Source organism: Lepidochelys kempii, chromosome 3, assembly GCF_965140265.1.
Source record: "Lepidochelys kempii isolate rLepKem1 chromosome 3, rLepKem1.hap2, whole genome shotgun sequence".
Lineage (NCBI taxonomy): Eukaryota > Metazoa > Chordata > Testudines > Cheloniidae > Lepidochelys > Lepidochelys kempii.
In genome coordinates this window covers 69,177,546-69,198,867 of record NC_133258.1, presented here as the reverse complement: position 1 = coordinate 69,198,867, position 21,322 = coordinate 69,177,546, and the positions used below count along the sequence as shown (strand labels likewise).

General features: G+C 41.5%; 1 protein-coding gene across 6 annotated transcripts in view; it reads left to right on the top strand.

The window, feature by feature from the left end:
• MDN1 (midasin AAA ATPase 1) overlaps positions 1-21,322 on the top strand; it is a 163,298-nt gene that overhangs the window by 47,403 nt on the left and 94,573 nt on the right. For all 6 annotated transcript variants that reach the window (XR_012157991.1, XM_073336750.1, XM_073336749.1 and 3 more), the window contains 13 exons: positions 2,275-2,388; positions 4,244-4,391; positions 4,571-4,681; positions 5,737-5,888; positions 6,948-7,126; positions 7,513-7,721; positions 9,404-9,550; positions 10,122-10,263; positions 14,653-14,787; positions 14,865-15,003; positions 17,889-18,027; positions 18,136-18,266; positions 20,660-20,804. Coding sequence is in view for 5 of the 6 variants with exons in the window: in XM_073336750.1 (XP_073192851.1) it covers positions 2,275-2,388; positions 4,244-4,391; positions 4,571-4,681; positions 5,737-5,888; positions 6,948-7,126; positions 7,513-7,721; positions 9,404-9,550; positions 10,122-10,263; positions 14,653-14,787; positions 14,865-15,003; positions 17,889-18,027; positions 18,136-18,266; positions 20,660-20,804 (1,891 nt within the window). In the remaining variant the exon portion in view is untranslated. The remainder of the gene's footprint in view (positions 1-2,274; positions 2,389-4,243; positions 4,392-4,570; positions 4,682-5,736; positions 5,889-6,947; positions 7,127-7,512; positions 7,722-9,403; positions 9,551-10,121; positions 10,264-14,652; positions 14,788-14,864; positions 15,004-17,888; positions 18,028-18,135; positions 18,267-20,659; positions 20,805-21,322) is intronic.

The following is a 21,322-nucleotide window of genomic DNA, read 5'->3' as shown; positions in this document are numbered from 1 at the left end:
GAGTCAACATGAATGGTACAACATCTGTGCTTGAAGCCCCAGGAGACAGACATTCTGAGAGATGCCTTAGAGACTAACAAAAATAAAGTAAGAAGAATATATATTATAGCACATAAAATAATATATATTCTTCTTACTGTATTTTTCACTCCGTGCATCTGCTGAAGTGGGTTTTACCCCACGAAAGCTTATGCCCAAATAAATTTGTTAGTCTCTAAGGTGCCACAAGGACGCCTCGTTATTTTTGCTGATACAGACTAACACGGTGTGAGGCAGTAGGGTGGGGGGGAGTGTTGACTTGGGAATGTGGCTGGGGAGTTTCATTGGGGATGGGATACCTGAGAGCCTGTAACCTGAGCTAGGAGGGGGCGGGGGAAGGTAACACCTCTGCCCGGGAAACTGGACAAAGGCTGGAGGAGAGAGCCTGCTGGAGGGGTTTTAGTTTCAGTTTTGTGCTGGGTGGTGGAACTCAGGGAACCCCCAAGGCTGGGGTCTAAGCTCCCTGCCCCCCAGAGGGACTTGACTGAGGGGTCCTGGTTGTACCCACAAGCTCTGTTTTAGACTCTGTTCCTATTGTCCAATAAACCTTCTGTTTTACTGGCTGGCTGAGAGTCATGGTGAACCCAGGAAGAGGGGGTGCAAGACCTGGACTCCCCCACACTCCGTGACACACAGCTACCATTCTGAAACCTGTCATTCTGAGAGGTGTTTGTTATCAGACAGTTGAAGAATGTTGATTGAATAGCAGGAGGAAACTACTGTTCTGCTGATGCAGAACCTAAAGAGCTGGTCTCGAAATAGTATAGAATGTTACTCTTTAGGAGTCCTTCCTTAAATGTAAGTTGTCAAGAGGCTGTAGCAGCATGCTCTGTGCCTCTTGGGAATAATAAAGGCAAATGCTTCACAGTCCTCTAGTAATCATTCTTGTTAACTTAGCAGTGTTGATGGGCTGTACAAAGAGCTATATATTTAGTCTTCAAAAGTTGGAGGAAGGTTAGTTGGACATGGGAGTGGATGTGTGATACCTGGAATATTTGGGACTCAAAGGACCACTGGGGCTGGGGAAAAGTGGGTCTGAGAGAATTTCTTTCTCTAGTGTAACACACCTGACATCACCTGGTGAGTGCTAAGTTCTGGACCTGCTGTGTCTTTCTCATGCAATTTCCCTGCTGATTGTCAGGAAACTTATACAAAATTTATACCACTCTGAAAAGTGACCACGTGAAAATCTTCACTGCTTACTCAGGAGATCTGTTCACTGTGTGTAGTTAATCATCTGCTGTCACTAGTGACAAAAATAAGGTTTTGTTGCTATTAGCTTTGCAGAGCTAATAGCAATAAGAGAGAAAGAGAGAGCTGGAGTAAATTTCACCTTTTGCATTATAGTCAGAATTGCTTATTTTAAGTTCCAGTAAATTACATTTTTCCAAAATCAGTAAAGGCAATGGAATTTTACAAATGTAGCTGGCCTACTTTGGCCTGCAGAACCATTGTTAGCAGTGATGTATGAGATGCAAAGAACCCAACTTGATTCTCAGATCCCAGGATGAGTTTCCAGGACTAAACAATCAGAAATGCTATTTTTATACTTGGTAAGCATAATTAATGCACAGTCAGTGAGACAATGAACATGAAATCCCATTACTGCCATTTTTGGAGTGGCTTAGAACTCCACTTCAGTAGCTAAATTTAAAGTAGATACTTTGCTGCTAATGTAGCTGCTTTGTTTCCTTTTTATCTTGATGAGTTGTTTTTCTCTATTTAAATGGTTGCTCCATTATGAAAAGAGGGAATATGCGAGGTAAGCTTGACAGCACAAAAATTGGATGTGTGGTATATTTCACAGCAGTTGAGTGATTAATATAGAGAATCAGTTTTCAAAAGCCCTCTTGCTGTGCCAATACTTTAATATTCAGTAACTGCTGTCTGGAGCTCTGTACCACAAACTCCTTTTAAAAGCATGTTTCTCGTATTGTGAGTTGAACTTGGTAGACTGTATAAAACAATACAGATATTGATACTTTGTCCTTAAGCAATGTAGTACTTAGCCTGTAGTTACATATTATTCTCTGCTTCAGTTCAGTTGGTATTTGTATATCAAGTCAATAAATCTTTATGTTGGCAAACAAATCAATATTTGATTTGCTGCTTATGCTATATTTTGAGCATTATATGTTCTGTGAGAGATTAACTGGGCCATAATGAAATTTCAGAGTGTCTGTTTTATCATCAGCAGGCAGATGTCTAAGTGTTATAGCTTAATTTTTCTCGTAGGTTTACTGAACTTTATGTAGAAGAACTGCAGAATGAAGGAGACTTGCTCATTCTTATCATGGACTATCTGAAAGGCTTGAATGTGAGCAAAAACACAGTACAAGGAATCATGAAGTAGGTTATATTTACATTTTTATGAAGCCTCAGTGGAATAAGCTGCAAATGAAAATACATAATTACAGCCTACAATTTTTTATATTAGTCTCTCCCACCCTAGGTTCTTGAAGAATGACACCCAACCTCCTTATTCTAGGACTACTTGTATGTTACCTTTTATTGCTGTTTGTCTTCCTTTCTTCCATCCTCATTCCAAAAAGTAGTTTATTGACATTACCAGTTAGAGAGAATTATTGCTTTAATTCTTTCCTCCATCTGAGAGGTTAGAAGGGGCGGCTACTTCAGAATATCATTGTGTGTCAGTTGTGGGGATGGTTTGCTTGCCTGCCACAGAACCTCTTTCCTTTAGAGCAGGCGTGTTGCCTCCAACGTGCTAAATTTCTGCAGTTCAGTTTTTTGGGGCAATCTAAAGTATCTGTTCAGAGGACTTTGTGAATACCTAGTGATACATGGCAAACCAGGTTATCTCCCTGAAATACAAAATATTGTCATTTAAAACATTAATAGTTCTTTCTTGACTTTTTGGGCTTCATTGCCTGCCAGAGTAGGCCCTATTGCAACACTGCGTGCTGACTTCAATTTAGACCTTCCAAGGAAAGTGGTGAATGAAGAGGCTATTTTGAATATTCCTATACAGGGATTAAATCCCTTAGAGAGATGTTTTGATGCTAGAGATTATCAACTCTTCAGTAACGATGAAACACAAACTGGCCTGCCAACGGGGGCCGGGGTCAGGGCAAGGAAAGGGATCGCCAGGGGTCTGGTGATTTAAAAGGGCCCAGGCGGATGGGATAGATACATACTTTTTAATAAAAATTAAGATAGAAATCCTGCTGTGCTGTACAGAGCGCCATCCCTCATTGTGACAGTAACAGTTTGCCAGAGCACTGCCGCACCCAGCTAGTCTGGCAGAGCTTCAGCAACAGCAGCTTGGGAACTGCGGAGCTTGCTGCCTCCTCTGGCTGCTGTGCCTGCCATGCTGTCTCTACGGCTGCGGGTCTGAGGACAGGGATACTTTAAAGAGGAACAAGCTCCTTCTGTGCTACCAGATTTCCTCCCCCGGGGCTGCAGCTCCTCACCAGACACAAGCCAGCAAGTTCAGCCACCCAATGGAGCCTCTCTGTTTGCCGAGAGGCAGCTGGGATTAGCGCCCACCCTCCCCCTTCTGCTGCTGCTAGCACTGGCTGACGAGCTAGCTGCTGTCTCGAGCACAGGATGAGGGGCCACCTCCACCGCTCAACCAGGGAACGAGGTGCAGGTTTTCCCTCTCCTTGGAGATCTCCTGGTTGATGTGGCGCACAATGTCTGCTGTCTCCTCATTGCTCTGGGTGTTGATGTCCCACAGCATCAGCAGCACAAGTATTGTACATTTTAACTTTGTTAGTCATATTCAGTTACATCTTGTATATCAGTTTCTTTCCTGGTCTTTAGATTGCACATGAATCACGATTAGGTGTTTAATTAGCCTACTTGATACTTCAGGTGTTTTCTTACTTTGTGCTTCTTTAAATGTTTTATATATTAATTAGTTTTATATATTAATTAATTTCATAATGTATTTATTTAATTTAACTGTATCATTCAAAATAACAAATTCTATAGCTTATATTTAGGCTCACAATTTGTTTAATACTGGTGCTGTAACTGGGGAAAAAAAAGTTAACTAGATCAAGCAATGCCACAATTTACGCATATTGAGTCCTAATGTGTTATCAATAGGATAAAAAGTAGTGTCGTAAACCTCAGCCATCACTTTCTCGGCAGACCATTGACTGTTCTGCCCTGGGGCTCGGAATTGTTGTCCGCTGGCCTGAATACAAATAAGTAACTGGTTTAACTCTTTATTTTGTAGCTTCTATTTATCTGTGAGAAAAGAGACAGAAGCAAAATTGGTGGATGGGACTGGCCATAGACCTCACTACAGCCTTCGTACACTTTGCAGGGCTTTGAGATTTGCAGCATCTAATCCATGTAAAAACATACAGCGCTCACTGTATGAGGTAATGATCTTTCTGTGTGATTTTGTTCCTAAGTGTGTGTTCAATACACAATCTACTTGGGTAAAGGAATACAAGGAAAATCATATTTTCTAGGGGCATCAGATATCAAACAAATGCCTTAAAAAATAAAGCTTAAAGAAATTTTCACTTCACAATAGAAAATAACTTTATTTTTGTAGGGCTTTTGCTTGGGCTTCCTGACACAGCTTGACAGAGTTTCTCACCCGATAGTTCAGAAGCTAATTTGCCAGCATATTGTCTCTGGCAACATCAAAAGCCTCCTTAAGCAGGTAGGAACTTCTGAATATTTTGGGATGTTTAATGTTATCAGGAAGATTGTTTTTAAATACATTTTCCCTTGTTGATCATGCTTTAGTAATTTTAAAAGTTCTCAAACATTTAAACTTTATCCTATTGGTCGTTTCTGATAAAATGTTATTTCATTTAACTTGAACTATATGGTTTAAGCATGGTATTTTCTTAGCTGACTTATTCTTTCATCTGAAAACATTGAAAGGATGTGGAGAACTTGCATATGACTGAATCTTGCCAAATTTCAGAGAATGACCAGACCAACTTTAATAGTGATGACTCTAATTCTGAAGTAGAGGTTGGGGAGGAACTTGCTGGGTTTTTTTTTTGTTTTCTTTTGTTTTAACATAAGGGGCAATACACATTGGTATGGAAAAGGCTTGTGCTCTAATGAAGCAAAAATCTGAGCTTCATCTTGAAGAGGGAGAATCCAGGTTGATTCTTGGAGCACAGAGTGAACTTGCAGGGCTGAAATACAAAATATTGTCATTTAAAACATTAATAGTTCTTTCTTGACTTTGTGGGCTTCATTGCTTGCCAGAGTAGGCCCTATTGCAACACTACATAGTGACTTCAATTTAGACTTTCTGAAGAAAGTGGTGAATGAAGAGCTATTTTGAAAGTTCGTATACAGGGATTAAATTCCTTAGAGAGATGTTTTGATGCTAGAAATTAACAACTCTCCAGTAACGATGAAATAAAAATAAGTAACCCCCTCAGTTCAAGAAATTCCTACAAGTCACTTTTCAGAATAGCATGTCACATTAAAGTCCAGAACTGGGAGTCAGAGGACCTGGGGTTCTGTTCACAGCTCTGCACAGATTCTTGACTTTAGACGAGTCACCTTCTCTTCCTTGGATTCAAATCTGTAAAATGGGGATAATACATACCTCACAGGAGTGCTGAGGATTAAGCTAATGTCTGTAAATTGCTTTTTATGGATGATGCTATAGTAGTGCAAAAATAGCTGCTGCTGTTAGAAAACAATATGAAACACATTTGTATAATCTGTTATTTCTATCCTGTTTTTCAGCCACTACCAGAGCCCCAAGGAGGGAGAGCTGTACAAATAGAAGGTTACTGGATTTCAGTGGGGGATAAGGAACCTGTGATAGATGAGACTTATGTACTAACTTCTTCTGTTAAACTTAATCTGAAAGACATTGTCAGAGTTGTGTCTGCAGGGTATGTTTGTTTAAATTTTTGTGTCAGAATACAAAATTAAAAAGATAACATACAATTCTGTAATTGAGGTTACCTACCTCTATTATATTTCTATACTTAATGTTGCCCCTTAAATCTTAATAGATTAAAATATGCGTTAACATTAAAAAATGATGAGACGCTTCTTCTGAGAGGAATAATTCTCCTTCATGACTGACCTGCAGAAAGCCTACTGTAGGAATTGCATGCCGAGCTACAAGAATGACCTTTGACCAGTAGCTAGCAGTTGTGGGGGGCGTGTGCACGTCACTTGTTCTTAGTATTCTAAGACAAGAGCATAAGTACAGTAGAACCTCAAAGTTACAAACACCAGAGTTACGAACTGACCGGTCAACTACACACCTCATTTGGAACCAGAAGTACGCAATCAGGCAGCAGCAGAGACCAAAAAAAAGCAAATACAGTACAGTACTGTGTTAAATGTAAACTACTAAAAAATAGAGGGAAAGCGGCATTTTTCTTCTGCATAGTAAAGTTTCAAATCTGTATTAAGTCAATGTTCAGTTGTAAACTTTTGAAATAACCCCCATAACGTTTTGTTCAGTTTTACAAACGGTGTTCATAACTCTGAGGTTCTACTGTAGTCCAGTTATCTGCATGCTTGAGAGGATATGAAACCAGCTTTTCTTTCATTGTCCTTAAACAGCCTAAATTTTGTCATGTACAGTCCCACTTAAGCCCTATAAAGCTTGGTATAAAAATAGTTTCAGTGCTGATATCGACCAGCCTCTGATTTCACAAGTGATGACGGAGGCAGCATGGTATAGTAGTTAGCATATGGGAATAAAGGTATTTGAGATTATGTCCTGGCTTTGACACTGACTGGCTCTGTGACTTGGGTGAGGAACATAAATGAGACCTTGAGAGGCTAAATTGTAGTCTCTTGATAATCTGTTACACAAGGCTCTGATAAATTGCAAACAGTACAGATGCATTACTTCCTTTTCATATACACACAGGATATTTTACTGTCAACCTAAAATACTGCTTCTAAAATATTGTCTTTGCTAATCCCTGAAGGACTCATCCAGTGCTGATTCAAGGAGAGACATCAGTTGGTAAAACTAGTTTAATTCGCTGGTTGGCTGCAGCTAGTGGGAACCACTGTGTGCGGATTAACAATCACGAACATACTGACATCCAGGAGTACATTGGCTGTTATACATCAGACACTTCTGGGAAGCTGATGTTTAAGGAAGGTAAGGTTATCGCTTATCACATTTACCTCTAATTCCCTTCCATTTTACATATTACGCAGAGATGAAAAAAGCTCTGGTCACGGTTGTGTCAATGCAAATATGAGCTTTCATGCAGTTAGTTCAGTTGTGCAGGTCTCTGGTTATTGTGTTAAAGGGGTTCCTTTAGGCGTTCTTCCATCTCTTATTCTTTGGTCCATTGCACTGACAGAGGGGAGAGCTAAAGGGTTTAACAGCTTCAGTGCTGTTGCACATCTTGCTGTGGGTTAACTTATTTTATTCTGAAGTAAAACTGGCTGCAAGGATTACTTGTGTTTGCTGGGTTTTTTGTATATTTTCATGCAGATTACCTTAAAATTTTAACCAGAACCTTTTGTATTCCAACACAGGTGTCCTTATTGATGCTATGAGAAAGGGCTACTGGATTATCCTCGATGAACTGAATTTGGCTCCTACAGATGTTCTGGAGGCACTCAACAGACTGCTGGATGATAACAGAGAGCTGTTCATAACAGAGACACAAGAAGTTGTCAGGGCACACCCTCGATTTATGCTGTTTGCTACACAGAATCCACCAGGACTGTATGGCGGCAGGAAGGTTTGTCGATCTCTCCTCTTGCTTTCGGTTATTCTTACATTACGAAGAAAGCTTCACCATATTATTCTTTCAGGGGTGCAGAGACCTGTGGCACAGAAACTTTCTCACACATATCAGATAACATGATAATATGAAAGTGTAAAGGAGTCGCGGAAGGGAAGATGGTCTTCTAGCCAAGGCACTGGACTGCCTGCCTATGTGAGCTTGGGCAAGTCACTTAGGCTATATCTACACTGCAACTTGGGAGGTGATTCCCGGGACCCATAGACAGATGCGCACTAGCTCAGCTTGAACTAGTATGTTAAAAATCATAGTGTGGACATTGCAGCATGGGCAGTGGGTTGAGGTAGCCACCAGAATCCAAGCCCTCCTGACCCCCTGGGTCCAAGCTGGGGCAGCTAGCTCAAGTTGAGCTGGTATGAGTCTGTCTGTCTACCTGCACTGGGAATCTCACTTTCCAGCTGCAGTGTAGACATACCCTTAGTCTCTCAATGCCTAAGTTGCCATCTGTAAAATGTTGTGAAGATACATTAATGTTTATAAGGTGCTCAAATGCTAGGGCTGTGAATGCCATAGAAAAGCCCGTGTGTAAATAAAACAGATATGTATTCTAGAGCAGTGGTTCTCAAACTTATTTTATCGCGGGCCCCCTTCTTTGTGTCTGTAATAGTAAGCTCCCCACCTCCCCTGGGTGCACAGCCAGCAGCCACATCTCTCCGGCCACCCAGCTCTGAAAGTGCGCAGAAAGTATTTTTTTTTTTTCCCTAACATTTCTCACGCACTCCCGCCCTAATATATTCTGCACCCCCCAGGTGAATGCTCTCCCACCCAGTTGGAGAACCCCTGTTCAAGAAAGAGATCTAGGTTGCCAGCCTAGGTAGAAGGAACCTTTCTGAGTTTTGAAGTTTCCTCAACAAGAATATATAGTAGTTCCAATAGTTTTTAATTTCAAAATTAATCTAGCATGTCTGTTGCAGTGACCAAATGCTGATATGATCTACACTTAAAAATTCTGTGTGTCTTGACTGACTAGCACATCACACTAGTGGATGAATATGAGAAAACTGGCTTCCTTTCTCTTCCTTGTAAATGAAGCTTAAGAACTACTGCATTTCATGAACAGCACACACATGCACTTTTTATGAAGTTCAGTATTGGATGCAACTGGCTGTGAGGTGCCAGAGAAGAATTTGGCAAAGAAGCAGAGTGGGTAGGCAAATAATCTAATTCTTCTGCTATTTGGTGGCCTTTACAAGAGAAGTGAAGTTGGAGAGCAGTGTTCAGTTTAAGCCTTTATTCAGACTTGCCAGTCAGAGAACACACCAAGAATTTTTAAGGGCAGGTCAGTAGCTTCTCTGGTGGACGCTAAAGCTCCAGTTCAGCAGAGATGTTAAGCACACTTTTAAGCACTTTGCTGAATCAGAGCCTAAGTAATTAAATGTAATTTGCCCTGACTGATTATTTGGTTGTCTCAGACTGCTGGAGAATAGACCTTTTGCATCTTTAATGTCCATTTTGTAAGTTTTAAGCACGATCTTATCTATTCCTTGTCCCATTGGATTTTAATCACTAAACCTTCAGGGTAGCTCAGCTTCCTTTGACTGTATGTGCAGGATGTAGTTTACAAGGATTAAAGGGAAAAAGCAAAGTTCAGAAGTACTATTCCCAAACGTACATTTTAGGTGTTGTCCAGAGCCTTCAGGAATCGTTTTGTGGAGCTGCATTTTGATGAGCTGCCAAGTGCTGAGCTAGAAACAATCCTTCACAAGCGATGCAGTCTGCCACCTTCTTACTGCAGTAAACTCGTCAAAATCATGCTGAATCTGCAGGTATTGGTGTCTTTTTTTTTTTCTTCCCCCTTTTAATATAGAAGTAAAACTAAGGCCTTTAAAAAAAATATTGTATGACTTAACAACGGAGAAGTCTCTAATTTAAAATAACCAAGTTTGCTGGCTTAAGTGAACCCTTTCAGTTTGAGTTTTTGTTTAAAAGCAAAACCAAGTCCAGTAGCTACCAGTGCCTCATTTTTGGATTTTTGTTTAAATACTTTAAAAAATATTGTGCTCCCACATTTTTCTAGATCCTAGGTGCTGAAATAGATTGTTGTGAACAACCATTTAGCTCTGGCTACTTACCAAAATATGTGTTTTCTTTAAAAACAAATGCAGTAATAAAACCTGGAGGTACCTCTTTCTTCCTTCTGTCCTTTCTTCCTTCTAGAATTGAATGTGCTTAGACCTTTTTACTGTATTGCAAGAAAGTGAAAACTATATTCCAGTTATTAAATGAGAGGAAGTCTTAGGCTGGGATTACGAATTTATTACGTTTTCATTTCACTGACGTTTGTTTGAATGAGGAATACATATTAAATTTTAACCGTCCTCTTTGCTCACTTGGTAGTCTTATCGCAGAGGTTCAACAGTGTTTGCTGGGAAGCATGGTTTCATTACTCTTCGAGATCTGTTTCGTTGGGCTGAAAGATACAGATTGGCAGAACAGACAGAGAAGGATTATGACTGGCTTCAGCATTTAGCAAACGATGGTGGGTCTTTGCTCCTGTTCTTCATGATACTTCATTTTTTTAAAGAACTAATGTAAACATTTTTAACCCCACTTTTCAAATACAAACCTTTGTCCCTTGTTACTGAGCAGTAATAATCTGTGATGGAATACACTCCTGTATTCACACCCTGCACACTATTGTAATAATCTCTGTACAAAGTATGCCTTGTAAGATGTCATTTGAAAACTCAGAATTTTCTGGTCAGTATTGTCCTGGCAAAATGTGTGGAAACATTGTATGTGTCATTATAAGATTCTACTTTTTGATGTTATGAACACATATTCCAAACCCCACAGCCCTGCCCAGGCAGAAATCAGGTCTGTCCTTAACAAAGGAAGGAGTGTGCACCTGACTTAATTTGCATTTAAGCAGTAAACAGAATCCTCACGTAGGCAGACAAAACAAAGGAAGTTCAAACAGGTGGAAAAAAACCCAGCAGGGAATAGCCTTCTACATAGATTCTTTGTCCCCTGGGTCTCAGCTGCAAATGTTTTTCAAGAGGGGGACCGATAATATAAAAAGGAGGGACAAACACCCCTCTCTCTCTCTCCCTGTCTATTGCATCCACTGCACCTGAAGAGACAAAGGAAGTAGCCATTGGACTTTGGGGGAAGGGTCTGGACTGACTGAGTTTGGGTCAGTAACACTGCTGAAAGCATGTGTGAGAAAACTGCTTTGAATCTAATGTAGTTTGTTAAATTAGGTACCGGTAAGTGTTTTATCTTTATTTTTCTTGTAACCATTTCTGACTTTTATGCCCCGTTACTTGTACTCACTTAAATTCTCTCTCTTTGTAGTTAATAAACTCATTTTATTGTTTTATCTAATCCAGTGTGTTCAAGTTTAAGTGCCTGGATAACTGTTTGGGGTAACAAGTTGTGACCATATTATTACCTTAAAGGAATAATGGACTCAGTATATTGGTACTGTCCATGAGAAGGCATACATGCAGTATGTAGAGGACATACATTTCTGGGTAGAAATCCGGGAGTGTGTTGGGGTCACCCTGTAGCATAACCCAGGCTGGTAAGAGCCAGGGTGCTGCTGGCTGGCTGGCTGCCTGCCTGCAGCACATACACAGACATAGTTGGGAGTGATTTATATGCTGGAGGCTGTGAGCAGTCCAGGCCGGAGACTACAGCAGCAAGGCATTGTAAAGGTCACCCCAGGTTACTGGGCAGGGGTGACACAGCTGCTCATTAGTCTGGATTGTATCCTGACATGTCACAGTGGTGCAGCGAACTAGGGTTTATGCACAGCTTTTTTAGTTTAAATGAGGCTTACACTTTAAGCACCGGTCTAGCAATTTTAAGGGAGTCTTAAGTATGGTGGCTGGAAACAATCAAAGAGAGGTTACAGTTTGTTGTTTTCTGTTTGCTTATTTCTGGTAAGGGAAATATAAACAGTAAAGCATAAGTATGAACACCAGCGAAACAACTGAAAAGCTAGAACTGGCCAGGTTGGAGAAAGAAGAAAGAGATAAAGAATGTGAGCACCAAAGGTGGCAAGGAGAGTGAAGAGCCAAAGACAGGCAAGCGGAAGAGCAGCAGCACGAAGCTGCCCACTGGTGAGCCATGGAGCTGAAGGAAAAAGAAATAGCTGCCCTCCAACAAGCCCTGGAAGCTCAGAAGGAAAAAGAAGAGAGAGAAAAGCTATCCATAGATGACCCAGGGAGCTGAAAGAGAAAAAGGCCCTAGAGAAGGAGAGGAAATATAATCTTGGCATGATGGCAAAACATGGACAGATCCCAGTGTCACCAATCTTTTGCTCCCTTCAAGGAGCTCTCAGCTGTAACAAATTGTGTCCTGCATAAGAACGTAAGAGCAGCCATACTAGGTCAGACCAAAGGTCCATCTAGCCCAGTATCCTGTCTTCCAACAGTGTTCAATGCCTGGTGCCGCAGAGGGAATTGACAGAACAGGCAATCATCAAGTGATCCATCCCCTGTTGCTCATTCCAACTTTGGGCAAACAGAGGCTAGGCCATTGATGGACCTGTCCTCCATGCATACAAGGCAACAGACTTCACTGAAGAATATCTACCACTTTTGAAAGGCTATCTGAGGTTCATAATATTCCTGAGGACAAAAAAGTACCCACACTGATTGCAAAGCTTTGAATGTATTTAATGAAATGCTTATTGAGGTAGCCTTGAGATAGTCTGAATTTTAAAAAGCTGCTTTTCAAATGTTTCAAATTATTCCTGGAGTGAATAGGTTGAAATTTAGAAATCTCAAGAAAAGTGATGGTACAAGTCATAGCGAATATGCCTATAAGATGTGTGACCTAATAAGAAAATGGGGAAAGGGAAGGGGGGCGGGGCATAAGGATTTTAGCCAATTGCTTGATCTCTTTGCTCAAGAACATTTCCTCAGTATATGCACTGATGAGATTTGGAATAGTTTATGGGATAAATCTTTAAAATTTGCAAGAAGTGGCCACCGTGGCTCATTCCTTTGTGCAAACCCAGATGTCCAATGAGAGCAGTCCAGAGAAGGAGGGATGCAAAGCCAGTGTAAAGGGTGATCCTGTTTTACGCCTCAGAAAAAAGGAGGGTATTTGGGAGCCCAGGCAGTCTGCCCCCTGCCCCCAAATTGTTCCCCTCCTGGAAATTTGCATCACAAACCTCCTGAGAAGGAGGAGAGTCCAAGAAGATGTTTCTAGTGTAACTCTACTGAGCACCTGAGAAATCAATGTCCCAAGCTAAAAGAAACTAAGCCCCATCCAATCTATTTTAAACTCACCTGATGAGTTTTGTGAGGACTGACCTTGAGGGGGTCGATGTGGAAGTTGTTAAGGTTGCCAGAGTAAATAGCAAGGAGTACCCGGGGTGGGAAGCGGGGGAGACACTGGAGCCCAGATCTCTCTGGTCAAGGGACGCAAGGTCCAACAGACTGAAATGTTACCTGATGAGAAAGTGGAGCTTCTAGTAGTGGGAGGACATATAATTCCTGTGCTTTTAGCCAAGGTGCATGGGCTAGGTTGAATGGGAAGGTTTAGAAAGTGCAATAGTTGTGCTGGGTAGTATCCCCATTGAAATACTTGTTGGGAATGCTATTTTGCATATGATTAAGGCTATTAATTTGGTAACAGAAAGATGTCAAAGGGAGTATTGTGTTGGATCCTAGAGGGGAGTGGTAACGTCCCAGAAACTGCTGGGGGGAGGTCTCTCTAACTCGGTGGTTTTCAAAATTTCTGTATTAGTGACCCCTTTCACTCAGCAAGCCTCTGAGTGTGACCCTCCTTATGAATTAAAAACTGGGGGAGGGATTTTACAGCTTCTGACCCCCCGTAACCACCATGAGATCCCCGAGGGGTCATGACCCCCAGATTGAGAATTCCTTCTCTAACTCTTCTGCAGCAGAAGGAAACTGTTTCCAGGTGTGGGAGGGGCTGAGGCTGGCGCCTGCATGGCAGAGAAAAACAGCATGCCGTCAGGGCCAGCTGGGGCGGAGATAACCCCTGTGACTGAAGAAGTGGTCCCAGATATCAGCTGCTAGCATTTTGCAGTTGAATAAGGGATAGATCCCACTCTAGAGAGCGTCAGAGGGTGCCCCAGGAAAGAAAAATGGGGAGAGGTTTTTTGAAGAAGATGGGAGATTGTATAGGGAGGCTCCTATGGGTAAAAACCAAAGCTCTGGGCAACCCTGTAAGCAGTTGGTTGTGCCCACATAGCACCATGCTATGTGCTAGGATATGATTGTCCTTTTGCTGGTCACTTGGGGGCACAGAGAACCGATGACAGGTTAAAGAAAAAATAATACAGGCCAGGAATACAGAGTGATGTGAGGAATTATTGCAGGTTTTGTGAATTAAGTCAAAAGTACCCGAGAAAGTTCCTCTATGCCCCTTGCTTGTAATATAAGAGGCATTTTTGAGGGTAACAATGGACATCGTGGGTCCTACCCAAAGGGGAAAGAAATGTATCTTGGTGGTAGTGGATTAGCTCTGACTAAGACTGAGGCAGAATCTGTGGCAAGAGCCATTTTCACTATCTTTAGCAGAGTTCATTTCCCTAAAGAGATTTTTATCTGACCTTGGGTCAAATTTTATGTCTCAGCTATTCAGTGAGCTATGGAAGTTGTGGAGTGACACAACTAAAAGCTACCTCATATCACCCAGAAACAAATGGTTTGGTGGAAAGATTCAGTGGGACCCTAAAATCTTTGTTGGGAGTGACTTATATGCTGGAGGCTGTCTGTGAGCCGTCCAGGCTGGAGGCAACAGCGGCAAGGCATTATAAAGGGCATCCCAGGTTACAGGGCAGGGGTCACAGCTATTCATTGGTCTGGATTGTACTGCTCATATGTCACACATTCCACTTTAAGAATCAAAGCAAACACTCTGATTTCTCTTGCCTTATTTACAGGTTTCATGCTTCTGGCAGGCAGAGTCAGGAAGCAGGAGGAGGTTGATGTTATTCAAAGTGTCCTTGAAAAGCATTTTAAGAAGAAATTGTATCCTCACTCTCTCTTCTCAGAGGAAAGCGTTAGAAAGTTATTGGGTGAGTTTGCAAAAAGGACTAAATCAAAAACCTGATGCGTGTGATTAAAGCTAATCAGCTTGTTCTTTGTTGGGCAGTTAAATCATCTACGCAGATGTCGGTGATGGACAGTGAGTTTAGTCATGTTGTCTGGACTCAAGGGATGAGGAGGCTTGCAGTTCTGGTAGGACGAGCCCTGGAGTTTGGCGAACCAGTACTGCTGGTGGGAGACACTGGGTAACTTGTTTTTCTATTACAGTAATGAATTGTTCTGTTTAGCCCTGTTCAGCAAGGTCCTTAACTGCATACCGACATTTAAACATGAGTGACCTCACTGAAGTTAGTAAAACTACTTATCCTTAAAGAGGAGCCTTGCTTAAATGCCTTGCTGTTTCACAGCCTTCGTGAATCTAAAACTGTCTCAAATGTCAAGTCAGGTTTGTAGCTGCTGTAATACAGAGTTAACTTTTTAGAGTGCTGTGTTGGAGTGCACCTGTTTTAGCAAACTACATTAAAAGTATCTCTTGTGGTTTTGCTTTATTTTATCTAATTTGTACAACAGTGTTATATAAACCTGTTAGGGATGTATTGAAACTGAACTGGAGAGGAGGGGGGTTGAGTTTCGTTCATGAACTGTCTGTTAGAATCTCAGTATAAGAATTACATACCATTCTCTTGAAACCTGGAAAAGTTAGTAATAAATCTGGTGGATAGTGGTGAATACATTTACATATGTTCCAGGATCTGACTGCATAAGGCCCAGCCCATCCTTTTTATTTTTTTCCTTTCTGCAAAAAAGAGGTCATGGAAGCAGATCTCTCATGCTGGTTATAAATTTAGTATTAAGTAATTCTGTTAGTCTTTGTCTACACTGACACGTCGTCGACCAATCTTTTGTCGTTCAGGGGCGTTAAAAAAACACCCCCCTGAACGACAAAGGTTTTACCGATGAAAAGCGCCGGTGTGAACAGTGCTTTGTCAGCAGGAGTGCTCTCTTTCCGACAAAGCTGCTGCTGCTCATGGGGTGTGGAAGATTTTTGTCCCTAAAAGCCTCGTAGTGTAGTCATAGCCTTAGAGAGTAAGAAGAGGCTGAAGTTGGGAAAGAAGAGACTCAAGTAATTAGATGCTAAAAGGGAACTTGGATGCTACTTGGAAAAGAATAAATCTTATGTAAGTATTTCAATTTAACAGTCAAGACCTTTCATTTCTTAGGAGTCCGGTGGCACCTTAAAGACTAACAGCCACTGGACTCCTTGTTTATTTTTTTGTGGATACAGACTAACACTGTTACCCCCTGATATTTGACTTTCATTTCTTAGTCTTTCAAAATGGATGATTGCTTGTGTTCAAGCCTGTAAGGAGAACTTGTTCTACACTAGGAATGGGTACATTGGCTGCTTGTCAAAGGTTTATTGTCTTGGTATTTAAGCTGCTGCTTGAAATTCAATTACTTCATTCACAAAATGTTAATCTGTTAATGGGGCTAGGTGTAGTCCTCTGTGTGGGTGGGCAGTGTTGCTTCAATTTTGGCATTCTCCTCAGACGACCTCCTGGATTATATTTAGTTTCCTGCAGTGGAGCTCTGTAGAGACAATTCATGAAAGGACAAAGAGAGGTCAAAATCCATCAGTCTCCACTTACTGAATACTGCCCCTGAATGTATGGCCAGTACAGATCTAGATTGAATTACCACTTCCTTCCTAGGAGTCCTTTCTGGGACAATTGGAGGTGGAAAGGAAGGAAGGATGGGTAAGGCCTTGTGTAGCCTTAAGCCTGGTTCAAACACATAGGCTATGACTACAATTGTAGAGTTTTTGTGCTGTCAGTTTAAATGGTGATAGTGAACTGGTGAAAGAAAAGCGCTGGTTTGTGTATTCACTTACTTCCACAGGCGTCAGAGAGTGTTTACATTTGCAGCACTTCCATCAACGTGAGAGCAGCACACTGAGGGCAGCAATCCCGCAGTGCAGCTCTCTTCATTTGGTGATAGGTCTTGTGGGAAGTCGGGGGTGTGATCGTGGGGCATCCTGGGTCCCTGCACAGCCTCCTCTCCCCAAGCACTGATCAGCTCCAGTAGGTCAGCATTGCTTCAAGCGGGGGATTGTTGCTCCGTGGAGCAGGCATTGTCACCTGGCCAGATAAGTGAGCACTTGCCAAGAAAACAGGAAGGGGAATTTCAAAGTTCCCAGGGCTTTACAGGGGGAGGGGTGGATGTCTGTTTACCTGGCGTCAGAGCAGCAGAGCTGCTGGCCAGAATGGTCATCTAGCACTGTGGGATATCCTGTGGAGGCTAAAAGCTCTGTAAACTGGAAGAACATGTCTTCACTTGCACATCACCGCAAAAGCATCACCGGTAAGACCTCATGGAGGTGGTTTTCTTTTTGCAGTGAAACTTCTGAGTTTCACTGGAAAAAGACATTGGCAAGTGTAGACATTCCCATGGAGTTTGTGCAAAAAAAGGGTCTTTTTCCACTTTAAATGGCAAGTGTACACATGCTCTTAGTTGCACCAGTTTAATTGTGATGTTAAACCAGTGAAACATCTGTGTGGATAGGTGCAAACTACACTGATCTAAGCTTGCTCTAAACCTAGATAAGAGCATCAATGATGTCTCATGACTCCTATAGTATGGATCTTCAAAAGGCAATACATTTGGAGAATTTAATTTACTGATAAGTTTTTTTTTTCTTCTTATAGTGAGAGGCTAACATTTTTCTCCGTGGCCCTTCTGATATTTTATGATGCCTTAATCACTGATGCATTATGCATCATTCAGAGGCGATTTGGAGATGTGAAATTTGTTACCTTTCTAAAGTCCAAATCAAATCTGAGGGTGCAGGTCCCTCACTATTAATGTTTTAATTAATAATAGTGGCAATTCAGCAATGTTTTGCGTGCCAAAAGTGGATGCAATTCATTTCATTTTTGTAAGGTGGGTCAGCTTTCAGAGAAAGGAATACGTGGGAGTAAGAGGAACAGCATGGTGGGGCCATTACCCTGCAGGGCTTTGAGGAAATCCAGCTGGAACGGCTTTGTTGCTGAAGTGGGCCATTAAGTGGTTGTGGACCCCTTCTGTTTTTGTTCTAAGTTGACTTCATTGGTTTTCTTTGTTCATGTTATAGGTGTGGCAAAACTACTATTTGTCAGATATTTGCAGCCTTGGCAAATCAGAAATTACATTCTGTGAACTGCCACTTGCATATGGAGACATCAGACTTCCTGGGAGGACTACGGCCAGTCAGACAGAGATCAAAGGACAAGGTCTGTCTCATGACAAGGGGTGACTGGTATCACTGAGCTTTAGTGTGGTCAAGAGAGCAGAGAATGACAAATCCCTGCTGACTCTTCTTTTTCTTCCCCATTACCTAGGAGGAATTTGACAGTTCTAGACTCTTTGAATGGCACGATGGACCCCTTGTTTTAGCAATGAAGGAGGACGGCTTTTTTCTCCTGGATGAGATTTCATTAGCTGATGATTCTGTGTTGGAAAGACTTAATAGGTATGCATTCTAAAAGTGTGTAATGTTAAGCAGCCCTTCACCAGGCTACATTTATCACACAAATGAGTTAGATAATCTAGCTTCTAATTGTTAATCTTAGCCAGCGTCCCTTTTTCTTAGTTGCTCAATTCCTGTTTAAATAAAAAAGATCCAAAGTAACTCAGTGGCGCATTCACTGTTAAGCTGCTGTACCAGATCACTTAGTTTGTGAACTAAACGGTCTCCAGCAGAAAGACGCTGACTGCACCCATATTAGTCCTGTAATTTTAGACAATTGCTTGCTATTGGGGAGGCTGCTGGCAACAGAGAAGGAGAAGGGATGGTAAGGTAGACCTATGAAAAGGACAGGATGAAAATTTACTCTTGCACTTCAATAGTGATTTAGCTGAACTTATTAGAAGAACTTAGAAGTATCCTGATCCAAAAGCAAAGGAGTCCAAATTTGTTCAAGATTATTGTGGCAATGATTTGTGTCCTTGGGTTGTTTATATCCGTAGCTGTGTGCTAAGCGTTACTATGAGGTTTGCTCTTCGTGAGTGGTTTTCAACCAGGAGTCCGGGGGCTGCGAGCAGATTTCAGGACGTCTGCCAAAATAAACCAGAGAGCAGGGCTGGCATTAGAGTCACTTTGGCCCAGGGAAGAAAGCCGAAGCCTGAGCCCCGCTGCCTGGGGCCAAAGCTGAAGCCTGTACGCTGCCGTATGGGGATGAATCCAACTTAGCTTTGCGGAGCCCCGGTGGCATGGGACCTTGGACAGTTGCCCTGCTTGCTATCTCCTAATGCTGGCCCTGGCTTTTAATTTACTGGATATGCAGGAAAAAACATTTTTTGTGGCACATGTAGGCCCGGAGTTTTCATAGCACGTTGGGGGGCGGGGCGGACTCGGAAAGAAAAAGGTTGAGAACCCCTGTTCTGTGGCACTGCTTCAGACTGAAGACCACCTTCATGTGCTTAACCTGTGCTCAAAATGTTATAGTCACCTTTCTGTGCATAGACTGACAGGACAAGAGAGTCCATTTGTTTTAACAGCTGGTTAATTTCCCCAGGTAAAATAGTTAAAACACAGTTCTCCGTAAAGGATAGCATGTAGGGACAGTTAACAACACAATAGAACAAAAACAAAATAAGTATACGTGATTAAAATGGAATCTACAATGAGACCTGTAGCTAGAGCTACAACCTTTCCTTATATAGAAAGATAGATGAAAGCCTTATTTTCTGTCAGTTCCTGTAAAAAAAACATTTCTCAGTCTGTCATTACGTTCATGGGAAGTAACATGCCTTGTCCAAGAACAGGAAAGGTGCCTAGCAAATTGGTGTCTTTCAATACCTTCCCAAATTTTTTTATGTAAAGGTGTTACAACTGACACTATATACTACTGTTAGATTACAGCACCCTTCATTTTAAAGTCCGTCTTTTCTCTTACCAAATATATTGAGATGACCAGCAATTACTTTCTTTGATGTCTCAATAGTTTCTTTATTTCAAGTAGATTTTTCATAGCTCATGTGCACCTTGCAAACTAATCTTCTTCAGTTAACTTTATTGTTTTGTTAATGATTCCAGGCAACATCTTCCTGACCACTTTTGCTAACATGCACAGTAATGGGTCACGCTTTTAGCTCCTTCACACAGTTCACTAGTGAGAGTACATTAGGGGGTGGGGTATGCAACTAAAAATATTAAATAGATATTTTAAGTTGCACTGATAGTGAATTTGTTGTAACTTGTCAGTTTTGTATTCCATAAACTTGAAAACTAATTCAGTGTGCTCTTCATCAAGCTTCAGCTGTGAATGTTACTTTTGGCATTGTATTTATAAGAGAGAGCTTTTGAAAGGTCCATGCTACAATGTAAATCTTTTGACCAACCACTTTACACAGACTTTCACATCAAGGTGTAGATGAGCTTTCCACATCTGTGTATTCAGAAATATTGTCAGTTGGAAAGGATAAGCAGAATTTATCATTTACTTTTGCTGAAACCCATTATATTGAGCTTTGTGACTTAAGCTATGTTGACACTGGTATTTGAATGAGAAAACTCTTGTCTTCTGCTGCCCCTCGGAAAGACAAAAGTTTTGCCGCGAGAAGCACCAGTGTGAACAGCGCGTTGTCGGCAGGAGATGCCGCTCGTTGCGGGTGGAAATTTTTTGTTGTCAGGAGAGGCGACAAACAGCAGCTACGCTGCCTGTCATCTAGCGGCACGGCTTTAGTGACACAGCCATGTCGCTAAAAGCTGTGTAGTGTAGACATAGCCTTAGAAATCGAGCTAAGCAAAGCTACCTCACGTTTATGTATTTTTAAAAAGACTGGTGACTTTCTAAAGTGCAAGCTATGGGATTTAAATAAAACAATTTTTATAACACAGTTTTTTTAAAACCTGGTTTGTAGTGTTCTTGAAGTTGAGAAGACGCTGGTGCTTGCTGAAAAAGGTAGTCAAGAAGATGAGGATAATGAAGTAGAACTTCTGATTGCGGGAAAGAAATTTCGCATCCTAGCAACCATGAACCCAGGAGGTGACTTTGGAAAAAAAGAGGTAAATTCTGAGAGGCCATTGGAATTATGACTTGAATGTGCAGCATGCACATGGTATAGGTCCCAGCATGCAGTATTGCATATTGGAGTCTGTCTCCTGGCTCTAAAGGAGGACTAAGGTGTGTCTTTCTTCTCCCACCCGTGTACTGTTATTTTGACAATGTAAACAAGCACTCAACAAAATATCAACAAAGAAAAATGTGGATACTGAATCACATAAGTAGACTTGATATGCAGAACATTTTAAGTAAATGAAGTGTAACTCGCAAAGGAAACTACATCCAAATCCAGTTCTTGCTGTAGAGTCTTTATGATGTGGTGTGGGGATGCAATGACAGATTGTGCTCCTGGAACAGACGAAAACTGGCAACTAGAAGTTGTCACCTAGGGTCTCCAAAAAATGGGCAAATGCCAGTAGGGCAAGATTTCCCACAAAATAAGAACAACAGTTCTAAAGTAACCCCTTACGTTGTTTTAAAAGGAACTTAATAACCGTCTAAGGAATGACAGACATTTGAA